The sequence below is a fragment of the Natator depressus genome, chromosome 1, assembly GCF_965152275.1.
Source record: "Natator depressus isolate rNatDep1 chromosome 1, rNatDep2.hap1, whole genome shotgun sequence".
NCBI classification, from domain to species: Eukaryota; Metazoa; Chordata; order Testudines; family Cheloniidae; genus Natator; species Natator depressus.
In genome coordinates, this window is record NC_134234.1 from 157,999,056 (window position 1) to 158,013,313 (window position 14,258).

General features: G+C 43.9%; 1 protein-coding gene across 1 annotated transcript in view; it reads right to left on the reverse strand.

Moving 5' to 3' along the window:
- B3GALT5 (beta-1,3-galactosyltransferase 5) overlaps window positions 1–14,258 on the reverse strand; it is a 106,928-nt gene that overhangs the window by 46,041 nt on the left and 46,629 nt on the right. Inside the window, exon 3 of the mRNA XM_074969795.1 lies at window positions 7,554–7,632. Within this exon, the coding sequence (XP_074825896.1) occupies window positions 7,554–7,632 (79 nt within the window). The remainder of the gene's footprint in view (window positions 1–7,553; window positions 7,633–14,258) is intronic.

The window sequence follows — 14,258 nt, forward strand, 5'->3', positions numbered from 1 at the left end:
AAGGCAAAGGCTCAGCAGAATATACCAACAAACCCTAGCAATCCTTCTCCAGGTACCGCTTCACGTCCCAGAAAGTTCCCCACCTACAAGGCAGGCGATGATACCAAGGCCTTCTTAGAAAACTTTGAAAGGGCCTGCCTTGGGTACAGCATCTCTACAGACCAGTACATGGTAAAGCTGAGGCCGCAGCTCAGTGGACCCTTAGCAGAGGTGGTGGCTGAAATGCCTAAGGAACACATGAACAAGTATGAACTGTTTAAAACCAAGGCGAGAGTCAGAATGGGGCTAACACCTGAGCATCCCCGTCGGCGGTTCAGAGCCCTAAGGTGGAAACCAGATGTGTCATTTACCCGACATGCCTACCACATTGTGAAACATTGGGATGCCTGGATGTCAGGAGCAAGTGTTAAATCTCCAGAAGAATTGCCCTTCCTAATGCAAATGGAGCAGTTCTTAGAGGGTGGTCCTGAGGAAATAGAAAAATACATCCTAGATGGAAAGCCCACAACTGTAATCGAGGTGGGGGAGATTGGAGCCAAATGGGTGGAGGTGGCAGAAAAGAAAAGAACTAGTAGCAGTTGGGGCGAATATCAGAAGGGGCAACCCGGAACAAAACGGGTGGAGTGAGAAGAGAGGAACAATCCCAGTCGCAGTTGGAGCGGAGACCAGAAAGGACAATCTCTGACCTCACCCTACTACCGGGGACAGCCCAAGGCCCCAACTACACACCAAGGAACACTCCAGACACCTTATTGTCCTGCCACACCATTCTCCAGCAACCCACCTCTCCCCAGTGACGATGGACGATATTTTAAATGTAACGAGCTGGGGCATGTAAAGGCCAACTGCCCCAAGAACCCCAACAGATTACAGTTTATTGCACTGGAATCACAGCAGAGGTCCTCAGGCCCAGATGCCTTCCAGATACCCTCGGAGCGGAGGGAAACTGTGAGTGTGGGCGGAAAGAAGGTCACCGCGTGGAGGGACACCGGAGTGCCAGTGTCAGCTATCCATGCTTCCTTAGTGGACTCCAATTTTAATTGACCCAGAGATCCAAGTGACGATTCAACCCTTCAAGTCCAACTCTTTCAATTTGCCTACAGCCAAATTGCCGGTCCAGTACAAGGGCTGGTCAGGAATGTGGACTTTTGCAGTCTATGATGACTTTTGCATCCCCATGCCGTTGGAGGAAGACATGGCCAATCATATGAAGCTAGCCAAGAGGGTGGGAATGGTCACCCGTAGCCAGGCTAAGCAAGCTGTCACGCCTAGCTCTGTTCCGGAAACTTCTACCAGGACTCGGTCAGAGGTGATGGAACCGGACCCCATGCCAACGTCTGCAACGGCAGTAGTGGATCCAGTCCCAGAGACCCAGACAGAGCCAGTCCCAGAACCAGAACTGGCGGAACAACCAGCACCAGAACCATTGCCAGCACTGAATCCAGTACTTACAACCCCAACACCAGAGGGCCCCACCGAACCTGCACTGGCAGCAGCAGATAACCCTACACAAGAGGCTCAGCCAGAGCCTGAACCCCAACGTAGTGGAAAGTGGCACCAGTGGAAAGCGGTTCACAGTCAACGGAAACAGCCCTATCCCGTACATCACTTCCAGAGGGACCAAGCCCAGATCCACAATCCAATGAGGAACTGATGTCTCCAGCCTCAACGGAACAATTCCAGACCAAACAGGAAGCAGATGAAAGCCTCCAAAGAGCTTGGACGGCGGCACGGAGCAACCCACCACCTCTCAGCTCTTCTAATCGATCCAGGTTTGTTGTAGAAAGAGGACTTTTATACAAGGAAACTCTTTCTGGTGGACACCAGGAAGATGGGCATCCTCAGAGACAGTTGGTAGTTCCAACTAAGTACCGAGTAAAGCTTAGCCCATGATCATCCTAGTGGCCATGCTGGGGTGAACAGGACCAAAGACTGTTTGGGGAGGTCATTCCACTAGGAGGGAATGGGCAAGGATGTTTCTACCTATGTCCGGTCTTGTGAGGTATGCCAAAGAGTGGGAAAACCCCAAGACCAGGTCAAAGCCCCTCTCCAGACACTGCCCACCATTGAAGTTCAATTTCAGTGAGTAGCTGTGAATATTCTGGGTCCTTTTCTGAAAAAGACACCCAGAGGAAAGCAGTACATACTGACTTTCATGGATTTTGCCACCCAATGGCCAGAAGCAGTAGCTCTAAGCAACACCAGGGCTAAAAGTGTGTGCCAGGCACTAACAGACATTTTTGCCAGGGTAGGTTGGCCCTCCGACATCCTCACAGATGCAGGGACTAATTTCCTGGCAGGAACTATGGAAAGCCTTTGGGAAGCTCATGGGGTAAATTACTTGGTTGCCACCTCTTACCACCATCAAACAAATGGCATGGTGGAGAAGTTTAATGGAACTTTGAGGGACATGATATGTAAATTCATAAATGAGGACTCCAGTGATTGGGACCTACTGTTGCAGCAGTTCCTCTTTGCCTACAGAGCTGTACCACATCCCAGTTTAGGGTTTTCACCATTTGAACTTGTATATGGCCGAGAGGTTAAGGGGCCATTACAGTTGGTGAAGCAGCAATGGGAGGGATTTACACCTTCTCCAGGAACTAACATTCTGGACTTTGTAACCAACCTACAAAACACCCTCCAAACTTCTTTAGCCCTTGCTAAAGAAAACTTACAGGATGCTCAAAAAGAGCAAAAAGTCTGGTATGATAGACATGCCAGAGAGCGTTCCTTCAAAGTAGGGGACCAGGTCATAGTCTTAAAGGCGCTCCAGGCCCATAAAATGGAAGCACGGTGGGAAGGGCCATTCACGGTCCAAGAGTGCCTGGGAGCTGTTAATTATCTCATAGCATTCCCCACCTCAAACCAAAAGCCTAAGGTGTACCATATTAATTCTCTAAAGCCCTTTTATTCCAGAGAATTAAAGGTTTGTCAGTTTACAGCCTAGGGAGGAGATGACTCTGAGTGGCCTGAAGGTGTCTACTATGAAGGGAAAAGTGATGGTCGCAGAGAAGAGGTAAACATCTCCATGACCCTTGGGCGTATGCAGCGACAGCAGATCAAGGAGCTGTGCACTAGCTACGCGCCAACATTCTCAGCCACCCCAGGACTGACTGAACGGGCATACCACTCCATTGACACTGGTAATGCTCACCCAATTAAAGTCCAACCTTACCAGGTGTCTCCTCAAACTAAAACTGCTATAGAACGGGAGATCCAAGATATGCTACAGATGGGTATAATCTGTCCCTCTGGCAGTGCATGGGCATCTCCAGTGGTTCTAGTTCCCAAACCAGATGGGGAGATACGTTTTTGCGTGGACTACCATAAGCTAAATGCTGTAACTCGCCCAGACAACTATCCAATGCCACGCACAGATGAACTATTAGAGAAACTGGGACGGGCCCAGTTCATCTCTACCTTGGGCTTAACCAGGGAGTACTGGCAGGTACTGCTAGATGAATCCGCCAAGGAAAGGTCAGCCTTCACCACACATGTCGGGCTGTATGAATTTAATGTGCTCCCTTTCGGGCTCTGGAATGCACCACCCACCTTCTAAAGACTTGTAGATGGTCTCCTAGCAGGATTGGGAGACTATGCAGTCACCTACCTTGACGATGTGGCCATATTTTCAGATTCCTGGGAAGAACACCTGGAACATCTACAAAAAGTCTTCAAGCGCATAAAGGAGGCAGGACTAACTGTTCAGGCTAAGAAGTGTCAAATAGGCCTAAACAGAGTGACTTACCTTGGACACCAGGTGGGTCAAGGAACTATCAACCCCCTACAGGCCAAAGTGGATGTTATCCAAAAGTGGCCTGTCCCAAAGTCAAAGAAACAGGTCCAATCCTTCTTAGGCTTGGCCGGATATTACAGGCGATTTGTACCGCAATACAGACAAATCCCCACCCCACTGACAGACCTAACCAAAAAGAAACAGCCAAATGACATTCAGTGGACAGAAGAGTGTCAGAAGGCCTTTAACCAACTTAAAGCGACACTCATGTCTGACCCTGTGTTAAGGGCCCCAGACTTTGACAAACCGTTCCTAGTAACACAGATGCGTCCAAGCGTGGTGTGGGAGCAGTTTTAATGCAGGAAGGACAGGATCAAGAATTCCATCCTGTAGTGTTTCTCAGCAAGAAGCTGTCTGAGAGGGAAAGCAACTGGTCAGTCAGTGAAAAAGATTGTTACGCCATTGTCTATGCTCTGGAAAAGCTACGCCCATACGTTTGGGGATGGCATTTCCACATGCAAACCGACCATGCTGCCTTACAGTGGCTTCATACCGCCCCGGGAAATAACAAAAAACTTATTCAGTGGAGTTTAGCTCTCCAAGATTTTGATTTCGACATACAACACATCTCAGGAGCTTCTAACAAAGTGGCTGATGCACTCTCCCATGAAAGCTTCCCAGAATCAACTGGTTAAAATCGTCCTTGAGATGTAGAAAATATTGTTAGTCTTTATACACTTGGTAGTATATTTAAAGGTGCATGTGTCTTATTAACTCTGTTTTCTCCTAGAGCTCCAGGAAGAAATCACAGCCTGTGTTTCACCCTATCTGTGATTTGGGGGGGGTGTCATAAATATAAAGTGAAGGGTAACCACCTTTCTGTATACAGAACTATAAAATCCCTCCTGGCCAGAGGCAAAACCCTTTCACCTGTAAAGGGTTAAGAAGCTAAGATAACCTCGCTGGCACCTGACCAAAATGACCAATGAGGAGACAAGATACTTCCAAAGCTGGAGGGGGCGGGGAAAGAAAGGGTCTGTCTGTCTGTGTGATGCTTTTGCCGGGAACAGATCAGGAATGCTCTTCAGAACTCCTCAGAACTTCTGTTAAGTTAGTAAGTAGTCTAGCTAGATATGCGTTAGATTTTCTTTTGTTTAATGGCTGGTAAAATAGCTGTGCTGAATGGAATGTATATTGCTGTTTTTGTGTCTTTTTGTAACTTAAGGTTTTGCCTAGAGGGATTCTCTTTGTTTTGAATCTGATTCCCTGTAAGGTATTTTCCATCCTGATTTTACAGAGGTGATTCTTTTACTTTTTCTTTAATTAAAATTCTTCTTTTAAGAAGCTGATTGCTTTTTCATTGTTCTTAATATCCAAGCGTTTGGGTCTGTGTTCACCTATGCAAATTGGTGAGGATTTTTATCAAGCCTTCCACAGAAAAGGGGGTGTAGGGCTTGGGGGGGTATTTTTGGGGGGGGGGAAGACGTCTCCAAGTGGGCTCTTTCCCTGTTCTTTGTTTAACACGCCTGGCGGTGGCAGCATAGGGTTCAAGGACAAGGCAAAGTTTGTACCTTGAGGAAGTTTTTAACCTAAGCTGGTAAGAATAAGCTTAGGGGGTCTTTCATGCAGGTCCCCAGATCCGTACCCTAGAGTTCAGAGTGGGGAAGGAACCTTGACAGAAGGGATAGTTCCATCATCCTGTTAGCACTGCAGATTTGTTCCACCTTCACTAGAACATTGAGACATCAGGTCACCTCCTCCATCCCAACGAGAACAGGAGGTGGACACAGGGAGCATTCCTAGTGCCCTTTCTTGTGTGAAGGTGAGAGAAGGGATGCAGGGATCTGAGAGGGGTGGCTCAGGCACTACTACTGCTTTTTCAGGATAGGAAGCAAAATGAGAAACTGAGTAGATGGAGACATGGCTTGTTTCAGAGGAGAGGGAGAAGAGCAGGCTCTGGGCCACTGCTACTTTCAGAATAGAGGCGGGAGAAACAGAAGTAAAAGGACCAGATGCAGAAGGAGGATTGGCTGGGGGCTGAGGGGTTCTACAAATCCAGGAGAGGAGCAGAGATGGGCCACCCATAGCACAGAGGCCTGCAGATAGGTAGTGGGGCAGCATAAATTGATTTGGGGAAGGAGGGCAGCATTAGTTGGTTTGCAGGATTATCGTCTTGTGGGGGATTCATTGCTTTATCGGGGCAGAATGTATTTATTGAATGATGAGGAAAGGAGAGGGGAACAAGAGCTGGAGCCAGCTGATTGGATGTGGCTGCTTGAGATGGGGTTGAAAGAAGAGAGAGGGAGAGAGGGAGCTGAGAGAGGAAAAGGAGCACGTTACTCTGCTGGCCCAGGCTGGAAGCTGTGTGTGATGATGACAAGTGAGGAGGAGCTTCAGTCTCACCTGTTCTGGACCTGGGCCTGTCAGGATGAGTGTGTGAGCAAGGGCAGTAGGAAGGAGTGGGAATGTCTGGGGCCCAGGAGTTAGGGGCACTGAGGCTATGGGGGTAAAAGTAGAGGAGTCAAAGAAGCAGATGGGAGGAAGATCCTGGCAGAGGGAAGGCATTTTCGTGAGGTGGGGCTGGTCTTTGTATTTTATCAGCTGGTCACCTAGCAGGGGAAAGCACCTTATTTTCTCCCCTTCCTCCTTCCTGCTGTGTAGCTGTCCTTGGTTTTCACTTTGTAAGCCTGGTCATGCTAGGCCAGCACTCCTAGCTGGCTGTGCTGCTGTGGAAGCTCAAGTCTCTATGAGATAACTGAGTAAGGTAACTAGAGGTTAAAGCAGATCAAAGTGGGAGGGAGGTGCTCCACAATTCTGGTGGCTTTATGTCATCATAGAGGGTGACATGTGGTGAAATGACACCGTAGTGACTTGTGTGAGAGACAGGACATAGGGGTGTTAAGGGAATAAATGTGCGTCAAAGGTGTCTATGTCCCCAAGCAGGTGCCAAACAAAGTGAGTGTGAGCATGTAAATGTGGTGCTGTGGGAACAACCTGTGTGTGCCTTATCCTCTCCCCACCAACAAACACCCCACTATGGAAAGCTCGGAGGGCAGAGAGACCTGACAGGGCCATTCTTTTTCTCCTTGACTCAGTCAAGGAGAGGGGAAGGGTTTCTCATTTTTCCTGGAGGGGAGGGAGAGTTTGAAGTAGCAAGGTCTGCCTCTTTCCCTTTCAGTCCCCTAGGGAGAACCAGCAGGGAGACATATCGTCCTGTAGAAAAAAATGCAGTAGAGGTAGCTAGGAGATTCCCAGCTTGGACTATTCTTCTTCTCCCCTCAGCTATTGGTGCTGCTTCGCCTGCTGGTGGAAACACCTGAAGCCTCATACATTCCCCAGACAGGTACAGCTCCCCCTGTTGCTCCCAACTGAAATTCTGCTGCCTGATGTGTCATTTCCCCCGGCAGTGCAGAGGCAGAAGGAGGGGGACTCTATGAGGAGCTGAGTTCCCTCAACCTCTGGAGAGGGCATGGATGGGGAACACTTTGCTTTTAGAGGAACTAAGGCCTTCCCTCTGCCACGATCTTCCTTGCATCTGCTTCCCTGACTCCTCTATGCCTTCTCCCTCTCCCCTCCTCCCCACTGTAACCCTTTCTAACACCTTCGTACTGTGGTCCAGCCAAATTCATGATGTATTTTCAGGCTTCAAAGCTAAAGCAATCCCTTCTAAGAATATTTAATAAATTAATTCACTATTAAGCATTACTGTGAAACATACATTTGATACTGCCTGTAATAGATATTTACGGTGCTTTAAAATTAGTTTATAAATGGTCTCCATTATGAGTCATTTAATGAATTAGCAGTGTCCTACCTGTTAGTGAGGCAAATAGGATAAAAGTGACTGGAATAAATTTCTGGAGGCTATCCATTGGAGCATTTTCTCCTGAAACCTAGGACAAAAAGGCATGCAGTTGTCATTGGATAGTTATCAAGAAGCTACACAACAGAATTGCTGAGGAAATGTTGCTGCTGGTTTTTATAGTGATCTAGCACAGGGGTAGGCAACCTATGGCATGCGTGCCAAAGGCGGCACCCGAGCTGATTTTCAGTGGCACTCACACTGCCCGGGTCCTAGCCACCAGTCTGGGGGGCTCTGCATTTTAATTTAATTTTAAATGAAGCTTCTTAAACGTTTTAGAAACCTTATTTACTTTACATACAACAATAGTTTAATTATGTATTATAGAAATAGAAAGAGACCTTCTAAAAACGTTAAAATGTATTACTGGCACGCGAAACCTTAAATTAGAGTGAATAAATGAAGACTCGGCACACCACTTCTGAAAGGTTGCCGACCCCTGCTCTAGCATTTAAACATTTGTCCCTTTGTGTCCTGTATTACACACGTGTTGAGACGATTAAAGGTGACAGTGAGACCCTTTAACGTAATGAAAATGGATCATGGGCAGCTGGAAGAAATAATTCTGAGTTGTCTGCAATCAAATGTGTACTCGGAGTACATCCGTCCATGCTGCTGGTAGTATTCTGGCAGACTAAAGAACTCTGTGGTCACCCATATCCTCTCTAAAGTAATTGGACAGGGTTTAATTCATGACTGAGGCTACCCATGGGATGTGTTTAATCAGTACAGCTCCAGGCTCCCTCAGTACATTTCCACTCTGGCCAGCACCACACACTTTTAAAGCTATTCTGGCTGGCTCTGGGACCCTCAGCATAGTGGGTTTTGTGGGAATAGTGCTCCTCTGCAACCCCTTCCGTGTGGGCTTTGTACCCCTGAATGTCCTCTGCTAGAATCCACACTGGTTTCAAGCCCATTTTATTTCCTCACAGCAAGGCTTGGCAGAATTTGAGTTTAGGGGTTGGTTTTGTAATTTTGATGGCTAATATCAATGTTTATTTTTAATCATTTTTATTTGTATCAATTTAAACTTTCACAGTTGCACAAAGTTATGGGGTTTAAACATTTATTTTTATTTTTATCTATTTAAATTTTCAGAGTTGTGGGAAATTAGGGGGGGTAACACAACAGGGAGGGGCAGACAATAATTATTTAATAACAGTAGACGTTGAGATTCAAAAAGTTAAAGCTTTATAACCATTACAACACAGCTGCCAGTATCAGCTGTCAAAATATACAAAGTAAAGATCTTTAAACCAACCTCTAATAAGTTCTCAAGCAGCATTTTTCTTACTTTGCCTGTTGGTAAATTTTGATTATTACCAATGGAAATATTTTTTTTCTTTGGTTTGTGTGTATCCGGTGAAATCAATGTTTATTGACATTTACCAAATAAAAATCTGTGGCTTCCTAGCCTACTCATAACACACCCATATTGGTTATGTTTCCAGAGAATTACTGACCAAGCAAACTACAATGAATCATGGTCAAAACGTAATTTTCAAAAGTACTGATATTACTCTTATTACTGCACAATCCAGCTGCACACAAATCCCATTCACCTGTCAGTTATATATTAGTAGTTTTGTTTCCCTGCAGGTACAATATCATCTACATTTCTTATTTTCCCAGCTCTGACAGGGCTGCAATATGGGTGATATTTGCATCTGTGCAGATAAGGTGACACTTGGCACCCAAGGCGGCTACACACCCCTATCTCTGCCCCTGCAGAGAACCAAGAGGAACTGGGAAAACATCACGGTACTTTACTTCCCCCTACAAAAAATGCCATTTTCTCTGTGCCCAACACAGCTCCTATTCAGTACTTTTATTCACACAGTTCAACAAGACTCTCAGCGTGCTCTGTGTGGTGCCATTGATCCTGAGACTACTAGCTGCTGACGGACAGAAACAACAGGACACATTGAGCTGCCTTTCCTGGTTTCTATTTGTGCGGTCACAACTAAAGAAGCTATCTGTACATTATAGTGTGTCCTAATATTATTTTTCTGCCCTTTACTTAGGTCAGAAAAGACAAATACCCCCACTCCCAAAAGCAAACTTCTGCTGGCGTCCCAAAGAGGGCAGAGTTAAGGTTGTATGGATTGTCCTGTGTGAGAGTACCACCTTAGCACTGCATTTCCCAGGTCACATCTACATGTGAGTCTGTGAGGCTCAGCTCACAGAGACATACTTATGCTAGCTCTCATCAAGCTAACCTACTAAAAATAGTAGCATAGATGCAGTGGCACAGGCAAGCCACCTGAGCATAAACCCGTCCAGACCCCATGAGTACGTACTCAAGGCAGCTAGCCCATGCCACTACTTGCTGTTGCCCATGCTGCCACGGCTACACTACTATTTTTAGTACGCTAGCTCACTGAGAGCTAGTACAGGTATGTCTACTTGAGCTGGGAATCACACCCCAGCTCCAAGTAGAGACCCTGCACAATCCCAGTTTCCTAATAGTTGTAGTTTGTTTTATTGTAACCCTAACATTTATAAGAAGTATGTGGGAGGGACCTAGATTGCCTGTCATGGCTTGCACACTTTTCACTTTAGGGAATTAAACTCGTGCATTCAGGAAGAGGAAGAGGATGAAAGGATACTGTTTTGTGGCCACAACCTTTACTCCCTGTAACAAACTTCTGTTGCCTTTAAATAGACCTTGCTTTGTGACACCTAGACCCTTATCTGGAACCTGTACAAATTAATAGCACAGCAGTGACACTGTGGGTTCCCTATAAAAATGTTTTACTTCTCCTTGGTTTTAAAAGCAATACTACTAGGGTGACCAGATGTCCCGATTTTATAGGGACACTCCCGATTTTTGAGTCTTTTTCTTATATAGGCTCCTATTACCCCCCACCCCCCGTCTCGATTTTTGACATTTGCTGTCTGGTCCCCCTAAATACTACATGGGGAAAAAAGCTGGCATGACCATTTTATTTCTCTTGAACAAATCCAGTACCTTGCTATGTTACAGTAAGAGCCTGTATTTAAGGGTCTGTATTAATAACCAATAGGGACTTTGTGATTATAGCTGTGTGGAAAAGGCAAATTTCTGCCTCAGATGAATTTGTAGCACTTCCTAGGATCAAGACCCTTAAAGGAATGTGCAGAATGTATGTGGCTCCCTCCCGCACTGGAACTATTTGTGCTGTGGTTACTTCTTGCAAAACAGCTAGAACCCTGAAATCACCCTGGCAGGTGAAATAAACAAACAACAGAAATGCCGTTTCAGTTCATTTAATTGCAATTTAAAGGCTAGTGTGTGTTTTTGTAGTGATTCAAGGTCTTAGATAGATAGATAGATAGATTAGATAGATTCTGAAAGCATTTAAGTTTACTTTAGATACATGCTCGTTCTCACATTTTGTGTGGTGAAAAGTCCGTTATTAAGCAGCTGAAAAAGACAGGATCCAATTCCTAATAAAATGAAACTTTTCTCTTTCATCTGCAGCATTTATTCTCACCACACAATGTTTGCATGTAATTATCTCCAGTATTAATAGAAATAATAGAGGTAAATCCCCAGGCCAGGAGGCAAATCCAAAATTATTAACCTGCACTTTCTGTTGTACCCATGCAACTAGAGAAAATTCCATGATTTCTGATTTTGTTATTCTTCTGATTTGGAATGGAAACATAATTATAATTTCCTGATTAATTAAATTTTCAAAAAAGAAAATTAATTTCTGGTCAATCAAAATATTTTGTTTAAATAAAATGAAAGTGTTTCATTCCAGTTTTGACTTTTTAAAAATTTTCTATTCTATTGCCATTTACAATAGAATATAAAATATTGAAATGAAAAATCATTTTGAAATTAAAAATCAAGATGTTCTGTTCTAATAAGGTTGAAACAGAGAGTTTTGCCGTTATTCAAATGCTTCATTTCATTTTTTTCTATATGAAATGTTGATGAAATTAATGCATTCCCAAGGAAAGTCTCAGTTTTGATAAAACAGCATTTTCAGCCAGCATACCAATTAGTTGGAAAAATATCAACCAGCTACTTGTATAAACTTAATATTGCATAGTCGTTAAGACTAAATTTTGCTTTAAATCTCTTATACTTGTAGATCCTGGGCCTGCTCCTGCACCTATTAAACTCAGTGACAAAGATGAACACTTTTAAATAAATAGGAGCAGGATCTGGTCCCCTACATTCATGTGGGGCCTGAGTCTCCATTGCTGTGAAATTTGTGTAGTTGTTTACACCAGAGCTGACTGGGTGTAAAATGTGCCCATTCCAATCTGGCAGCATTTTACACCCACTTTGCACACACTGTGTACTGAGGTAAATGACCCCACGTGGTGCAAAACAATGGTGAATCAGGGCTGACACACATAAATGAGTATGAATTGAAAATAAACATGGAACTTAAGGCTTAGCTCAAGCTCCATACTAGCAACTGTGTGTAACATAAGGTTAGCTTTTGGCATGCTAGAAGCTTCTCTGTTGTTCCATGAATAAAGACTGAAGACATGTAAAGAAAGGTTACACGATGAATGCTTAGGCTCTGATCCTGCACTGAGCCCTAAATGGGAGGACCCCTGTGCCCACAAGAGCCTTACTGAAGTCAGAGGCTCTGCGTGTTCTGTTCTGTTTTATTCTATAAAGGTTGTTGTGCCATGCTCATCACCATAGTATTTGAGTGCCTTCCGGTCGTGCATTAAGTGGCGTTACTAACTTCTGTGGACATGACGACACACCCAAGCAGAGCTCATTGCAGGCTCAGGGCCTAAGTTAAAGCTGAAAAGTGAATACAAGAACAACATATTACCACACTCACTGTTCCCAGTGTTAGTGTTTTTTTTAAAGCTGTATTTCAGACCCAATTCCTTATGCCAGAGCATTTAGCAGTTAACTGGTAACAGAGCTGGAAAACTGAAAGCCTTTCTCAAACGCCATTTCTAACCCCAGGAAATAGTTTTAAAACTATCTAAATCCAATTTAGATTAATTCTGATTAAATTATTTGATTTATTTATGAAAATCCATTGTAAAATCATTAATCTATTTTAAACTAATAAATACAGATGATGTTTTCTTACCTTCGCTGTGAAGATTGTCTTTTAAAAGTCTTGGATAAATTCTCAGATATTCTCACATGAACAAAAAATCTACTGTCAGTGGCACCTGGATGCACATAACTCCTCATACACACACACATACACTGAATGTCTCTCAAAAGTGTTGATTTCTCTTTCCCATTTTGCTGGACGATCTTAAAGAAACTATTTCAGTGTAGTTTCTGTTCACTGCTTTTAATGGCTGTGCTTTGCAGTGACAATGTAGTTGTGATAAGATAAGGTTAGATTCCAAAATCAATGTGCATATTTCTTTATTAATCATTAACAAGCACTGCGAAAAGAATTGAGTAAATGCCTGTGATGTGGATCCAGGAAAAAACTGCACATAAATCTGACCTGAGAAGTTAGGTTGGTGATGATACTTACTGCCATAACTAAGGCTTGCTCAGAAACATTGCCTAGGATTGATCTGTCAGATCATTCCAGTGTGAGCACTAGCACTTACTGTGATTATTAGTAACTCCAGAAAAAACAACGAGGAGTCCTTGTGGCACCTTAGAAATTAACAAATTTATTTGGGCATAAGCTTTCATGGGCTAGAACCCACTTCATCAGATGTATGGAGTGGAAAATAAAGGAGCAGGTATAAATACATGAAAAGATGTGATTTGCCTTACCAAGTGTGAGGTCAGTCTAATGAGACAATTCAATTGACAGCAGGACACCAAGGGAGGAAAAATAACTTTTGTAATCGTAATGAGAGTGGCCCATTTCAAACAGTTGACAAGAAGGTGTGAGTAACAGTAGGGGAAAATTAGTATTGGGAAAATTAGGTTTAGGTTTTGTAATGACCCAGTCCCAGTCTTTATTCGGGCCTAATTTGATGGTGTCCAGTTTGCAAATTAATTCCAGTTCTGCAGTTTCACGTTGGAGTCTGTTTTTGAAGTTTTTTTGTTGAAGAATTGCTACTTTTAGGTCTGTTATTGAGTGGCCAGGGAGATTGAAGTGTTCTTCTACTGGTTTTTGAATGTAATAATTCCTGATGTCAGATTTGTGTCCATTTATTCTTTTGCGTAGAGACTGTATACAGTTTCACCAATGTACATGGCAGAGGGGCATTGCTGGTACATGATGGCATATATAACTCCAGAGTTACCCTCATGGATTTGTTGAGGTTTATTGCATTTACATCAGAGTAAAGTAGAGCAGAAATTAGCCTTTACTGAGAAGTGTATTTTTCAAAAAAGATAGTCAGAAAATTTCTGTTTTAAAATGTTTTTGATAGAAAATACAGTTTCTGCAAAAGCAAAGTTTTCCATGGGAAAAATTTCAATTTTCCTGATTTTTTTTTTCATTTTACATTGGGAAAACCTAAACAAAATCTAAACAGTAGGTCAGGGTGACCTAAATCAAGATATTTCTCACAAACTTTAAGGCCAGAAGGGACCATCATGATCATTTAGTCTGACCTCCTGCACATTGCAGGCCACAGAACCTCACCCACCCACTCCTGTAACAGAAAATCCATCATTTACACCAGTTTAAACCTGCAAGTGACTCATGCCCCATGCTGCAGGGGAAAGTGAAAACCCCCAGGATCTCTGCCAATCTGACCTGG